At 42.3% G+C, this 15,145-nt stretch overlaps 1 protein-coding gene across 3 annotated transcripts in view; it reads right to left on the bottom strand.

The window, feature by feature from the left end:
• The window catches only part of c11.1 (maestro heat like repeat family protein c11.1), a 212,376-nt gene that overhangs the window by 55,209 nt on the left and 142,022 nt on the right, over nucleotides 1-15,145 (bottom strand). For all 3 annotated transcript variants that reach the window (XM_075703967.1, XM_075703969.1, XM_075703968.1), the window contains exons 28-30: nucleotides 14,970-15,135; nucleotides 5,511-5,704; nucleotides 3,248-3,385 (exon numbers count right to left, since the gene is read on the bottom strand). In XM_075703967.1, the coding sequence (XP_075560082.1) occupies nucleotides 3,248-3,385; nucleotides 5,511-5,704; nucleotides 14,970-15,135 (498 nt within the window). The remainder of the gene's footprint in view (nucleotides 1-3,247; nucleotides 3,386-5,510; nucleotides 5,705-14,969; nucleotides 15,136-15,145) is intronic.

Raw genomic sequence — 15,145 nt, 5'->3', positions numbered from 1 at the left:
GAGGTCAGTGGACATCGAAAAATCACCAGTGCTGCCCTTTAAAGGGTCCCTGAAACACTTTTATAACTAATTAACTAATTATAGAATGACATCACCATTAAATTACGTCACCTCACAAATTTACTGCTGCAAAAATTTTTTGAATTGTTGAAGGACACGCAAAGTTTGATGTGGCTATCAGACTGATTAGTGGCTTTGTTTCTCATTTCATTTCTACTAGTGCTCTGGAAGCTACACAGGGGAGACAGCAAAGGGGCGCGTGAGAGCAATGCCAAGCTGGTTGCACCCAAAGGATGAAAGCTATATGGCTGGTGGCAGCTCCTCATGGTGGCTGCAGTATCTACACTACGCATTTAGGAGGCCACGTGCAGCAGATGCAGCAATGTGCAATTGTTGCATTTAGACAGGCAGTGCAAAGATGAAATCATTTCTTTTTGTCTCTTTGAGATCACAGACATACATTTTTCATTTATTAACTAAAATTAGCAAAACAGTCAATGACCAATTTTTGGGATGCCCAACTTTTCGGACATGACCGATAATTTTGACGCCTTTGTGGCACTGCCGCTTACCCCACAGAATCAATGTATAACAAAAACTGAAATTTCAGAAACAAAAAACCCTTCGTCATCAGATTTTCCTCGACTTTTTGTCATGACCGTTGGTACGAAACAGCATTAAACGAAGCAATGCCTCCTTTATTAACTATGTCTGTGAAAAGAGCCCCTCCTGTTGAATCATGCTCTTTCTCATTTGCCAGCACTTGCCACTCGTGGCACTACCGGCTGACACACAGGCCGTGTACAGGCTTGCGGGACTCATTCACGTGTGATAAGCAAAGTAATCGTTTATGCGCTGGTGTCGACGTGCACAGGAAGATGCCCTAAGTTTTGTTTGCTTCCGTTTTGTGTATGGAGAGTGTTCGTCATGAGGTACTGCTGTGAGCCTATGTGCACATCAAGTGCAAGAAAGAAGAACGCCGGGGTATCATTCCCCGAGATTCCTGGCGACTTCATGTTGCACCAATGACAGCTAAAGGTGATCTCATGAAGGAACTGGGAAGAACTGGGTCTAGCAGCTGGAAAACGTATCATATGATCGCAGTTTGGAGATGTACTGAATGTTGGTGTTGAAAAATCGTGTTTTCTGGGAACGTATGAACCAGTAAAAAATCTACGTAACTTTATTGAGCAATTTTTTGTGTTCTCGATTACTAACGTTGGCACCAGGAAAACAAATGTAATGGGAACGTATCAACGAGGTTCTACTGCATATGTATTGACAGCCTTATATGAGTATTTAGAAGACCTCATGGTAGGAGACAGTTCAATTTCACAGCCTGGAGTCCTCTAACACCACCAAGAATATGGCATCTCTCGGTGGTGTAATCTTCCTTCATGTAATTGTCTTGTACTTTCCTATCACTAATCTAGTGCTTCACCTTTCCAGTGAAACTGCAGCCTCTTTTTTTTTTTTGTCTTTTTTTCCCTATTTTTTAACTGAGTTTGAGTATAAGTACTGTTGCGCATGACTGCTATTGATTAAGATTTTGAGTGAATCTGACTACTTTATGAGCGGCTGCATGCAAGTGGTGATGTTTCCATCTCTTATAAACACTGTAAATTATTAGAAGAGTTTTTTTTTTAATGAGTCATCAGCATTGCTTACTGGAAAGAGAAGCAATGTTGAGACATATATCAATGTTGAGACACACCGTTGATAAAAGACTGCCGATGGGGTGACTGAAGTCTGCCAATATTTTTTCAATGTTAAAAAAGCACACAAAGCAATTTGAAGTGAGGTCAACATACAGCAACATATTCTTTCTCTAGGCATAGGCTATTAGAAATAATTGTTAGTTGACTACCTCCTCTTTAAAAAATATAATAAACTTTGTTTGTCCTGTGTATATATTTAAATATATTGTGTCTGTGCAAGGTGTTTACAGTGGAAAGCTTAAAAAAAGTTGAAGTGAGAAAACACGGATGAGGTAGCTGCCGCTGGTGCTTATAATGCGCTTGTCCTCCTATTGTCAGGATTTGCAGAAATAAATGAAAGCATGAATTAAAAGTTGTGCACGTTCATGCCAACAATGATGCAGTAAGCTTTTAACCACAATAAAATTTTAAGTGAAAAGGTAGAGGCAACGCAAAAGAACCCCCAAATGATGTGGATGACAGAACTCTGGCAATGACACCTGGGGGGGGGGGGGGCTCTTTCTTTTGCATATTGTTTTTTCTTCTTTTCGTCCGCGTCCATCTGCTGTATTTGTAAATGCATCTGCAGCCAAGGGTCAGCGTGCTGTCACACAATATTTTCAAGCCCACTGTATAAATCCAGTGACGGGTTGCTCGAAGATACGAGAAGAGACCGTTGTGCGCCTACAAATTGTGTTTGGAACGAGGCGCCACTGTACGGTACTTTGCAAAGATGGCGCCCATGAACATACAAGTGATCCCATGCTCTTGCTTTCGTTGGTGAGGTGGTTTGTAGGCTTTCTGAGGATCGTGCGACTGCTGTGACTAGATTTGCATTGATTTGGTAACCATAACTTGAGTCGCCGACACCCGACAACACATTTCCGATTAGGCCTAATGGGCTAGACAGTGTGGCCAATGGTGTGGCTGTGCCAATGTGATAATGGGCCAAAAACCGTAGCATAAAGCTTGTCACTAATATGCTCCTGAAGGTGGTTCATCAGTGACTGTTCCCAAAATAATACATATGGGTTAAATTGATGGCTGTTACGTTGGTGTTCAGGTCCACGGTTGAACAGCTGGCAACTGCAACGAGCATGTGTGCCAAGTTTGTCTAAGTGCTCGCATGGGGGTAGAAAGCACCACAACGTGTGAATTTGCATGCATGAACAGTGAACTCGTGTATTCAATGTAATCAGCGTGCCTTCCAGTGGTTAATCGGCCCGATCTTCACACATGCTTCCGTGCTTTCCATATGCACTGCTTTTGTTCCCTCTGTTCACGTAGCGTTAATTGTTTCGATTGGTATCGTCAACCTGGTCGAACTTTGTACCAATAAAGATTGCGCAGTGTGAGAATGCTTGAATATGTCAAGGCACCGACCACGGCCGGGACATTCACCAAAGGTACCAATATTCAATATTCGATTCACGAATCGAATTATTCGACCATTCACTATTCGATTCGAAATCGAATATTTAAGTATTCGCACACACCTAATATATACTTTAGTGACAAGAAAACACCTGCAAACTTTAAAGATAACTCACCCAGCCAACACAGTAATAGAATCTGGAAAAACTTCATCTTGCTCCATGCTGTCCCAGTGGCCATCCTTTTCCATACTGGCCACAATTTCTTCCTGACCTGCCCGCCTTAGGAAGGCCTCAAATGCCTGAAGAGCACATCTGTAAACATCGCAGTATGTGAGATGCTTTCAGTCCTTGAACCACTAGGATGAAATTTGACATTAAATGACATGCAACTGGTACACTGTAATGTTTACTGCTTTTTGCAATAAAAAGCAGCAACAATGAAAACGTTGAGATGAGTATGGAGACCCAACACCTTGTCAAAATGCAGGACTACATGGAATTGAACAGCTATAGAACAGTGATAGCTACTTAAATGCAAAACAAGAGCCCATAGCAGTTATCACTGTTATGGCTTTTGACTTGCTTATGTGCGCTCAGAGTAGTCAGTGGTGTCTGTCTTAATATAATTTCAGTACATATAGGTTTGCACTGATGTCTACAAAGAAGTGCCTACTCAAGAACTACTGCTACTGGTGAGCTATGTACTGATATACAATTAAACCTCGATATAACGAAATCGGTAAAATTGGCAAATTACTTTGTTACATCGAAATTTCGTTCTATTGAAAATCAACCTTTCATGTAGATAGGTACAGTCGCCGATTGATTTTTGTTACACGGAAAGGGTCTGCAGAATTTTCAGAATTATCCGGCAATCGCAAAAAGCAAAGTTGAATGAGAAAACAATTGATTTTTATAAACTTGGGAGTCGGCGATGAATGATACGGTTTCACGGCACGTACGTCAACAATGTCTTTTTGGCGGTGTGAATTAAAGCTAAACCAGCCACGATTTTGCATGCACTCTGCCCCCGCAGTTAATGGAGTCACCTACATTGGGAGACACAATCAGGAAAAGTGTCGGCAGTGGGAAGCGAATGCTTCGGCTGCCTCTCACTCCAATGGGTGACCGAAACTCGAGATTACGGAACCTACAATACTAAATGCACAGTAAGACAGCTTACATGGCGCCACGACATCTCGGCATGCCCACTCACTGCACACGCAGCAGATTACCCTGAAGTGCAGGGTGTGCGGTTGCGTATGCGTTCTGTCACGCTCACAGCCATATGCAGCCACAGGCAAGACGCGAGCCACATATTGACCCTCCCCCCCCGCACGCACGCACTTGATCGCATTACCGCGAGCTCGCTCCCCTACACTTCTCTTTGCTCGCATGGGAAGGCGGCACTCATGAAGCCAACATCTTTCTTGTCTCACCCTTGCACACTTTCACTCGCACCTAAACCATACAGTGCGCGGTGCACAATAGGATCTTATCGCACTTGGACAAATTTATACGGAGCATGATGCAGCTCCACTTCGGCGGTCGCTCTTGTCGTGCAGCTCGCAATTCGAGAGGTGCATTTGCAAGCACTCACTTGAAATTCAATCCTTCCACCATCTGCATTTGCAGAAGTTTCCCTTTATTGTCTTAGCATTCTTTTGAAGTGGCAGTGAAATTTCGTTATATTGAAATCACATACACACACACTTAGTTATACTGAGGTTCTAAATACATGGTGTTCTATGGACATGATGTTATGAAAGTTAAATAATTCGTTATATTGAGAACTTCATTACACTGAAGTTCGTTATACTGAGGTTTAACTGCATACACCTCACACATTAAAAACAATCCCTCCATAGTTATAAGGGTGCATGGTTAAGGGTTACGCGCTGCACCTGCCCATTTTAAATGCACATTATACATGTGCAGTAACCACTAAAATTGATGAAGGCAGTAGGTCTGCCCACACAATTAGACTGTGTCCCACAACCTGTGGTTACCCTGGAGTCGGCAGATTGTGAGCAGCCTATATGCTAAGATGTAGGATCACCAGCTTGCCATAATCTATTGAGTCTCGAAATGAAACCATGGAAAGGAAAAAATTCACAGCTATCCTCAGAAACGTTCAGGCTATTACCATACCGCTTTGCACTTTGTCCAAAACTGTGACTTTCTTCATTCTTTTGTCTTGCTATATTCACGCAGCCATACTCATGTAGAAATGCAGCATTGCACTGCTGCTTCAGATTGAAGAACAGAAGAAAAACAGCATGGGATGAATGCACCACTACTGGGAACACAAATCATGTGGTCTCTATTTCTGTATCTGTATTATTATTAGTTTTTTAATGTTGCAGTGAAAAAAACCAGGCAAGCAACACATATTTCTTGGATACTGCTTTCAAAAGAAGAGCAAGGGTTTCAGCACCGTAGTGGAAGCAGTTTAGGGCTGGCTCCGGACTCCTGCTTGCTAGCAGTGTTTGTTGTAACAAAGCTCACTGCACTGACGCCAACATAGCTGGCTGCGGCCAACAGGAGGGCTGAGAAAACATGGCCAAATGCCTCCTTAGCACAGGACTCCATCTCAGCAGTGTTGAACATCTCCTGCAGGGCACAGATGGCCTGCAAGTAAAATAAAGCGAGAGAATAAGCAGCTTGTATATGCCTGCTCCTTGCAGTGTCAGTCAAAATAACACTCCAAAGCTTGCACAAACCACTAAAAATTCACAGCACAAGTGCTCATAAAGATAAACAGGAAAGCAAGCTATGCTGCAAGACCAAAGATGTCACCTGCATAAATTTAAACACATATTCGTTCCAAGCTGACAGCAAATAGTATCTCATGCACCAAAGAAAAACTGCAGATACACGAGATAAAACAATACTACACACAATGATGGAAGAAAAAAATACGCTCTATATTTATTTATTTATTTATTGTAATACGGGCATTATAGCAGGGGGGATTACAGTGTGAAGGAATAGACAAGTTATCACATACATAAAGTGTGATAAAATGTATCATTGTTTTCAATATTAACAATGTGAGGAGAAAGAGCATTCCATTCTCTTATAGATCAAACAAAAAAAGAAGACCTAAAGACGTCACCCCTGAAAGGGAACTCGCGGACTTACAGTGCATGGTCGCGTCTCATCGACATATAAGTAGGCAACTTAATATATCTTTCTCTCTCAATCCTTATTTTTGAATAATAAACGGTGTGAAAAAATTTCAACCTGAAATTTTTTTCGTCAGTCTTTTAATGCTTGCCACGATAATTTAATTTTACTTTCTGTCATACTTAATTTTCTACTATAATTATTGAGAACAAACCTAGCTGCCCTATTCTGCACTCTTTCAAGGTGTTCCATGAAATCAGCCATTTATGGATCCCAACAGATAAAACCGTAATCAAGTAAACTACGAACATAAGTGAAATACAATTACTGTTTTAATTTATCCAGTAACTGACTGAAATTGCAGGGCAGGTATGTCAATGAACCTATTGCCTTATTCTTAATATGCGTAATGTGCCTGTTCTATGTTAAATCAGGCTTCATTAAATTTCCTAAATATTTGTATTCGTCAACCTTTTTCAATGCCATATTACTCAAGGTATACACGACTGAAATGCTTGCTTCCTTGAAAAGGTGACGTGAACACATTTCTGAACATTTAGCGACATTTCCCACATATTGCACCATGTTTCTATAATGCCTAAATCAGTCTGTAATGATGAAGTGTCACTTGTGTTATCTCTGACTCTATGACACAGTCATCCGCAAACATTCTAAATGAAGATGGAAGGTCAGTTTCAATATCATTAATAAAGAGTAAAAATTAGAGGGGACCCCAAAACTGATCTTTGAGGAACACCCAAGGTTACTGGAATATATACAGAAGAAAAACCGTTGAACACTCCAGACTGCTGTATTGTGCGAAGATAGTCGGCAATCCAAGCTATGACACTGTTGTCCAATTTGTAGGTTTAAGATTAGAAGATCATGTGCAACCACATCGAAGGCTTTTTTGAAATGTAGAAATATGCAGTCTATAATTTTGGTTTTGTCCATTGCCGAGGCCAGATCATGAAAGAATTCTAACTGTGTAGGACACGAAAAACCTTGTCAAAAACCATGCTGACTAGAGCTTAGAATATTGTGTTTAACTAAATGCAACATGATTGAAGTCTAAATTATGTGTTCTATTACCTTGCATGTGATACTTGTTAAAGACACCGGTCTGTAGTTCTCAACAGCAGTTCTCGATCCGCCTTTGTCAATGGGTACCACCCGTGCCAGCTTCCAATCACGCGGTAAACAAGACCCAGATAAACACTTTGTAAATAACCAAGAAAAGTAAAACCACAATATTCCAGAATAGTTTTTAAGAATCACTGCCGGAATATCATCAGGGCCACAAGCGGTCACCGGCTTCATCTGCTGCAGGAATTTACGCAAACCTTCTACGCCAAATATAACCTCAAGTATTTGATTAATGTTTATTTGGAAGATCACATTAGCAGTGTGAGAACGCTTTGGTCTATACACTGACAAGAAAAAATTGCTAAAAAGTTTCACTTTGTCTTCATCATCATCAGTTACGGTTTTGGAGCTCTTTAATGGGGGGATAGAATTGTTTTCTTTACCGTTACACCTAACCAATCTCAAGAACTCTTTGGAATCAATGAGCAACTTTATACCAAGGTTTTCAAAATAAGTAAGCTTGGCCTTCTCCGTAAGACCCTGAAAACTTTTTTTTCAAACATTTCAGCTCTAACAAAGTATCCTGGGACTTGGCTCTCCCAAACTTGAGATAAACTCTTCCAATTTTTCATATTAGTGTGCGCAGCTGATGATTAAACCAAGGATTATCCTTTGACCATTAGGTAAGATAACATGAGTAGGAACAAAAGTATTGTGCAATTCAAAAAGCTTGTCTTTAAACAGCTTCCATAACTGTTCCATGCTCAATTCATCAACTAATGCATCAACGGTAGGAAAATATGACTCTTAACGCAGGAATTATAGCAACAAAATCAGCCCTCTTATACACGTAAATCTTTCTGGGTTCCTTTTTCGGCATGAACACATATTGAACGTTTATATCAGCACTAAAACATGATGGTCACTTAAACCGGGAAGCCCTTTTACATTCATTATAATGTTTGGAACATTACACAAGAGCAAATCAAGTACATGACCTGTGCCATCGTTCCGTGATGCATCAGAAATGTACTGTTGAAACGTAAAATCACAGACAATATCCAAAAATGCAGAATGTACACGGCCAGTGAACAATCCTACAGGGTCATCACACGAGCAGTCTATATCTGGAAGATTAAAATCTCCCCCTTGTATTGCGATATTGTTTTCAAGCGTGTCAAGGAAAGCAGACAGCTGAACAAACTGGTCATATGATGATCCGGGAGGACGGTAATATGATCCAATAACTAAGCTTTTTCCCTTAGATAGCCTCACTTTGCAAAAAACATACTCAGAATAAGCTATAGAACATTCCAGCAGCACACACAATAAGCTTGAGCTAACAAGAATAAAATACTCCTACCCCTCTTGCTCCTCAATCATGTTTGAAACAATGATAGCCACCTGGGAAAACGTCAGAATTTAAGGTGCTAGAGTCCAACCATGACTCGGTGCCAATAACTACATTGTTGGCTCAACTGACCTAACAAGGATATGGAAAGAATCGACTTTATTTCTTATGCTCCTGCAGTTTATTACCAAAACATTAAGCATTTCCTTTATCTCAGTGATTAGTGATGGTCACATCTGCTTCACTTCGTTGGTCACAGCATCAATCTGATAGCGTTTGTTGTCCATGTATAGGGTATAAAACTTTAGTACTGCTTTTATACGTTCTTGCCTATTCTGTTTCACAAAATACCATAAATGGCCTCTTTTATCCCTCACCACGTGTGAAAAATTGTCTGAAATGCTATAGTTCGTGCCCTTTAACTTACGTGCATTAGTTGACACTTGTTGGCATTCTTCGAAGGAGGAAAACTTCAGTACAATTGGGCATGCTTAATCTGCAAGATAGGTTCCTATCCTGTGAGCACACTCAATTCCAACAGCATTAAGTTCCAATTTCGTACGGCACAGATTTGAGGCAAGTTCACTTGATTTAGTTGCATTTTCGAGAGTGTCCCTATTTTCAAGACCATAAAAAAGTAGATTATCCCGCCTTTGATGATTATCAATGTCGTCAATTTTTTAACCAAAAGCCGACAATGTTGCCTGATTCTGATGCTGCTGTGCCTCAACATTAGCCAGTGTAGAAGGAATATCATCCACACATGATTGTTTCCTCTAATGACACAATATGAGCCTTCAGTTCTATTTCAGCAAAGCACCTGTTCTCAATTTGATGACAGCTTTTTCAATATTGTGTTCTGACCTTTGAGTAATCGTTCAAAATGTGCAGTAGCAGGCCCTGGATTCGACTCTATATCACCACTGCACAGTAGCAAAATCAGTAAATAGGAAGCGAAATGCCTCCAGACAACAAACTGATGGCTTACTAGTACCCTGCGTGACTTTGCAAAAATATGGCAAATATCTGAGCCATATACAACAGAACCCTGTTGATTTATTTTTCAATGGACCGCAGAAAAATGTAACAGTGAGGAAGGCCCTGAATTGCCACAGCAATATCAGAGACGGCTCTTGCGTGGGTGTAAAATTAAGAAGCACATACTATGTCTCTCGACGATAGCACCGTCCCACTCTTAGTATGCTTCAACGCATAACATGCCTATTTTGCGGCAAAGCTGACTTTAGAAAGCCGAAAAGAATTGCAACTGCATCATCACACGTTTACTGGGACTGACGATTGCATAATTCCGGCATTTCATACTTCTCAATTTCCCTCTGCACTGCTAAATTTACGTGATCACCACATTTAAATACAACGTAAGCTGTGGGAACATTACAGAATGGCGACGTATAAATGGGAACATAATACACAGGAGTCAATTGTGGTAAAGACACAGAAAACGAGATGTGGCAGTAAGGAAAATGCAACAGCGAGGAACATATTCACAGGATTCTACTACAGCAACATACAGTTGAACCTCGACATAGTGAACATGAATATAGAATGAATTATTGGGTAGAATCAAGCAAATCTAAATTTTGGTTGGTCATACTTTATTTCAATGGAGTATTCCCCTGGTGTGATGAAACCGAAAATGTAGGATCTGACACGGCATCGGCTTAGCAAAGCAAATGTTTCTTTGCACGTGGCTAAAAGTGTGTGTTCTGGTAGCAAAAATGTCAAGTACAGTGGCTGACCATTTTTATTGCTGTGGTAGTTACATGGACACTCCAGGCGCATTTCCACCGTCAGCTGCGCCGAGAGGCTCCATATAAAGTTCAAGGGCGATAAAATCGTCGCCGCGTGCTGTATGCTGTATGTGCGAGTGAAAGCGGCATGCGAGGGTGAGCCAATAAATGCAGCTCAATCTCGCGTGTACAAGCGAGGAAAGCAGGCCAGAAGCACACCCTCTCCTGTTGCGTGTGAGGCACGGGGGTGAGGCAAGGGAGGGCGGGGCGGGTTCTTCTCTGGCAGCTGCTGCTTACGCCATGGTCATGCGGACACCATATCTTGAAAGCGATCTGCGATGTGGCCAAAGTGTGCACCTGTGTGGGCTTCATCTTCAAAGCAATCTGCGATGTTTGCAGAGTGCACGTAGTGCTGGTAGCTTCATATGAGCTGTGCTTTCTATGTTTCGTTCGCGTTGAAGCGAGGTGGACGAAGCTCAATTCGATCACTGCTGCTGCCGCGATTCCTCATTCCAACATTTTTACAGCAAGTTCCTACGCTCATCGAGTGAGATGTGTTCATGTTTACCTGTGGGTGTGTGTGACACCGTGCTTGTTAATTTAGTTAGAACACGTTGCCGGGCTAGTTGGTTTGAATCCATGATAGACAGTAAAGACACACAGAGACAGAGCTGTCTCTGTGTGTCTGTTTCTTTCTAAGTCTTCCTTCAGCCGTGCTTACACATTCTATCATTGTTAATTTAGTTAGTAAGTGAATGTTTACAAGTTTATACCACCAATAAAACTGCTATCCTAACTTTGTATAGCTGTCTACTAATTTTCTATCGCAATTGGTGCTTTGCCTTTCGAGCGAGACTCCGGCTTTTGTTATTTTTTTTTTCAGACATCCGATTTTTCAGACCTGCATGCTTATTGAACTTCACTGCACTGCACTTCACTGCAATGCCTCCACTTAAATCTAATATATAAAGGCAATCGATTTTATGCACGCCATAGGACATGCCACTCGATTTTTCTGACATGCATGATGCTGCGAACATGGTGGACACGAACAAAGTTGTCATTACGTCAGCTTGACACCAAACCACAACTTTGGTTGCAGACTCCCAACAAAGCAGCATTGGTTAGGCCTAGAGGCCTAGGCAGTACCACTGTGAAATAAATTTACCAATGGCTGGCGGAGTGGCTGGTGATAAGCTGCTGCAGGAAGCTTTATGTCAATATGATCGTACCCACCGACCTCATCAGCGATTGAACATTACACTGCACTAACGGGCTAGAATTATGGCAGTAGTAGCAAAGTTCCGGCACTTGTGCAGCTCCCTCCCACCTCTACAATATTGGTCAGCGACTGTACTCAGCAAGAGCAACTTGAAATAGCACATACTGGATGCGTTTGCACGGTTTGGCCAGTGGCTTAGCTTAGTTGGACCGCAGTTGGCAAGCCAATGTGCAGATCCTGTGAGTTCACACCAATCGCAGTATTTCATGTTAGCGACAATTCAAATCGTGTGTGTGTGATCGCTATCTTGCCACCTATTGGTATGGCAAGCTAGGGTGCGATCGGAGATCGTTGTCCGAAACGTGCATTCAGTTTCACCTCACACGACTGGCCTAGGTCACGCCGACATCGTCAGCCGCACACGTCGGCATGGCCTAGGCCAATCGCGTGAGATGAAATCGGATGCAAACTGAATGCATGTTTCGAACAATGATATGCGATCGCATCCCTGCTTACGGGCCGTAAAATGCGCAGGAGGCCTTTTACTGGCCCGTCAGAGGCATTGTGCATTGTTTTCGCAATGATAGCAAATTTTTTTCGCCGATATTAGCATTATGCTTGCAACAAATATCAACTATAACAAAGACATTTTCATTTCAGATGCAGCTTTGTTATAAAATCTCAATATAATGAAGATCGTAAAATCAGCAATTTGCTTCTTTATAACTAAATTTCATTCTATTGAAATTCGACCTTTTACGCAAATAAGTACAGCATTGCCGTTTGTTAGGCGTGTTGGTAAACTGACTTGGAAAGCATATTTAGTGCCAGCAAACAAGGACAGAAGGGAGCTGACACCACAATGCGCTAACTTCAACAACTTGATTTTCAGGAAACACCCACCATGCACAGTGGCACCACCTCATCCACATTTTAACCATCCAAAAAAGCTGCCTCCTTATCTAACAAGTAGACCGAAGGGGCACTAAGACACGTATCACTATTCCGACAGATATCCCTGAGGCTCAATAATTTCTCGCACATCTTTATCTTTGTGCTTTGCAAGAACCCGACAGGACCTATACACTGGCGCACAGCCGCATTCATGACAGTGAGTTGACAAATGACGGTATTGCTTATTTCTGGTCATTAAGACACCTTCCTGTCTGTCCAATGTATTTTTTCCCACACAACAGCGGAAGCTCATAAACAACAGCTTCTACGCAACCCACTGGTGCTTTACAATGATTCGTAGAGCATTCGACAGCTGGCTTACGGCACGGGTCCGTTAACCGACATATTTTCGAGAGTTTTTCTGACGCTGAAAAAGCCACTTTTGTGTCCACCCGGCTAGTCATTTTCTTAAGACTATGTGCCGTTGTATGCAGATAGGGCACTACCGCTACCTTCCTTCTGTGTTTCGTCTGTTGATTTGCCACGTCCCAAGTTGTGTTGTCTGACCCGCATCTTTTTAGCAGCCCCTCTACAACCGAAACATGCACCGACTCCGGAAACCCTGCTGTTGATAACCTTCCCGACTGATCCATAAGACTCGTATAGATCTTATGGTGGCAAGATTTCTTTTCTGCATTTCCAAAGCACAAGTTGGCAATGCTCCTCTTGACAAGCCTCGAGTGGGCGGACCACTACGGCAATAGAGGCTTATTAGCCCTAGGTTTATACTCCCAACGCATTGTGGTGTCGTCTCCTTTCTGTCCTTGTTCGCTGGCGCTAAATATGATTTTCAATTAAGTACAGTCGCCGATCGATTTTTCTTGCACGGAAAGGGGCTGCAGAATTTTCCGAATTATCGGGCAATCGAAAAAAGCATATTTGAATGAGAAAACGATTCATTTTGATAAATTTGGGAGTTGGCGACGAATGGTACGGTTTCATGCCATGTATATCAACGATATCTTCTCAATGGTATGAGTTAAGTGAAGCCAGTCACGCTTTCACGTGCACTCAGCCCCTGCAGCTGATAGCGTCCCCCACACTGGGATGACGCTATCAGGAAAAGCACCGGCAGCGGGGAGCGAATGCTTAGTCTGCCTCTCACTCTAAGGGGTCACTGAAACTCGAGATTATGCTACCTCCAATACTAAACGCGTGGTAAGACAGCTTATACATATGATGCCCCGCCATCTCAGCAGGCCCACTCTTTGCATAGGTGGCAGATTACCTCTAAAGCAGGGTGCGCAGCTGGGTGTGCTCTCAGTCGCACTTACAGCCATGCACAGCCATTGCTGAGAGGCGTGCCAACTCCATGCCTCCCCTGCCCCTCACGCGCGCTTGATCGCATTACCGCGAGCTCGCTCCTCCCTGCCTCTTTACCTTTGCACGCGCAGGAAGGTGGCACTCATTAAACCACCATCTTTCTTGTCTCACCCTGGCACAAAGTGAATGGAGCGAAATAGGATCTTATCGCACTTGGACTTCATACAGAACATGATGTGGCTCCACTTCGGCTATTGTCATGTGGCATGCGATTTGAGGTGCATTTGCAAGCAGCCTTGTAATTCAATCATTTCACTATCTGCGTCTGGAGAAGTTTTAATTTATTGTCACAGCATTCCTTTGTGGCGGCAGTGAAATTTAGTTATATTGAAATCACATACACAGTTCGTTATATTGAGGTTCTAAATACATGGTGTTTCTATAAACAAGAGGTTATGAAAAGTTAAATACTTCCATTATAACGAGGATTTCATTATATTGAAGTTCGTTATATAGAGGTCTAACTGTATATCGAGGTTAGACTAATCAGCTCATGAAGCAATGAAGCTATAATGATAAGCATCACCCCCTACGTCAATTTAATTAACTCCTACGGAAATAATACCACAGCTGATGTGCATAATTGGCCAATAACACCAGTACTTATCGCAGGACAGAGCTGCAAATATTTTATGCACTCAAGTGTTGTTGCTAACAGGTACCACGTTGGCACAGGCCTACATTTCTCTAGCAGTTCTCTCTTGTAGTAAGTTCTGCTTTCTCAGTTTAGTTGTCCTGACCAAATCTTAACATAGAGTAGTTTTGTGACCTGATGAATAAGGAGAATCATGTAGCTTCTGGAAAGATGTACTGAAGCACAAATGCAAGGCAGACAACTAGAGCTGGCTGACTCATGATCACAGACTTTTGAGAAAAGTTGAAGATAGGCATAAGACAAGGACTAGCATCACCCACCCACCTCTGCCCCACTTTTCTTGCCATTTTCATCCTGGATGAGACGTCCAGCAGGACAGTAAGATGAAGGTCAAGGTATAAATAAAACTGCTTTTCTTTACTTTCAGAGACTGTATACTAGCTTGCAACATGCTTTCTTAGCTGCCTCAATCGAAAAGCACCCACCGCAAGCACATCCCTAACGGCCACTCTGATGGTGCCTCTTTGGCTTTTGGGGTCTGGATGAAATTCTGTAGCTCCCTGGTTGTCCAGCATTTCCAGCAGGTGGTTCACAATACTCGAACCCATGGCAGCGTCTTTGGCCAGTGCTGACCAACACTCGCACACCTGCCTAAGAACAC

This window comes from Dermacentor variabilis, chromosome 1, assembly GCF_050947875.1.
Source record: "Dermacentor variabilis isolate Ectoservices chromosome 1, ASM5094787v1, whole genome shotgun sequence".
Lineage (NCBI taxonomy): Eukaryota > Metazoa > Arthropoda > Arachnida > Ixodida > Ixodidae > Dermacentor > Dermacentor variabilis.
Note: the sequence above shows the minus strand (reverse complement) of the source record. Positions and strands in the feature narration are given on the sequence as shown.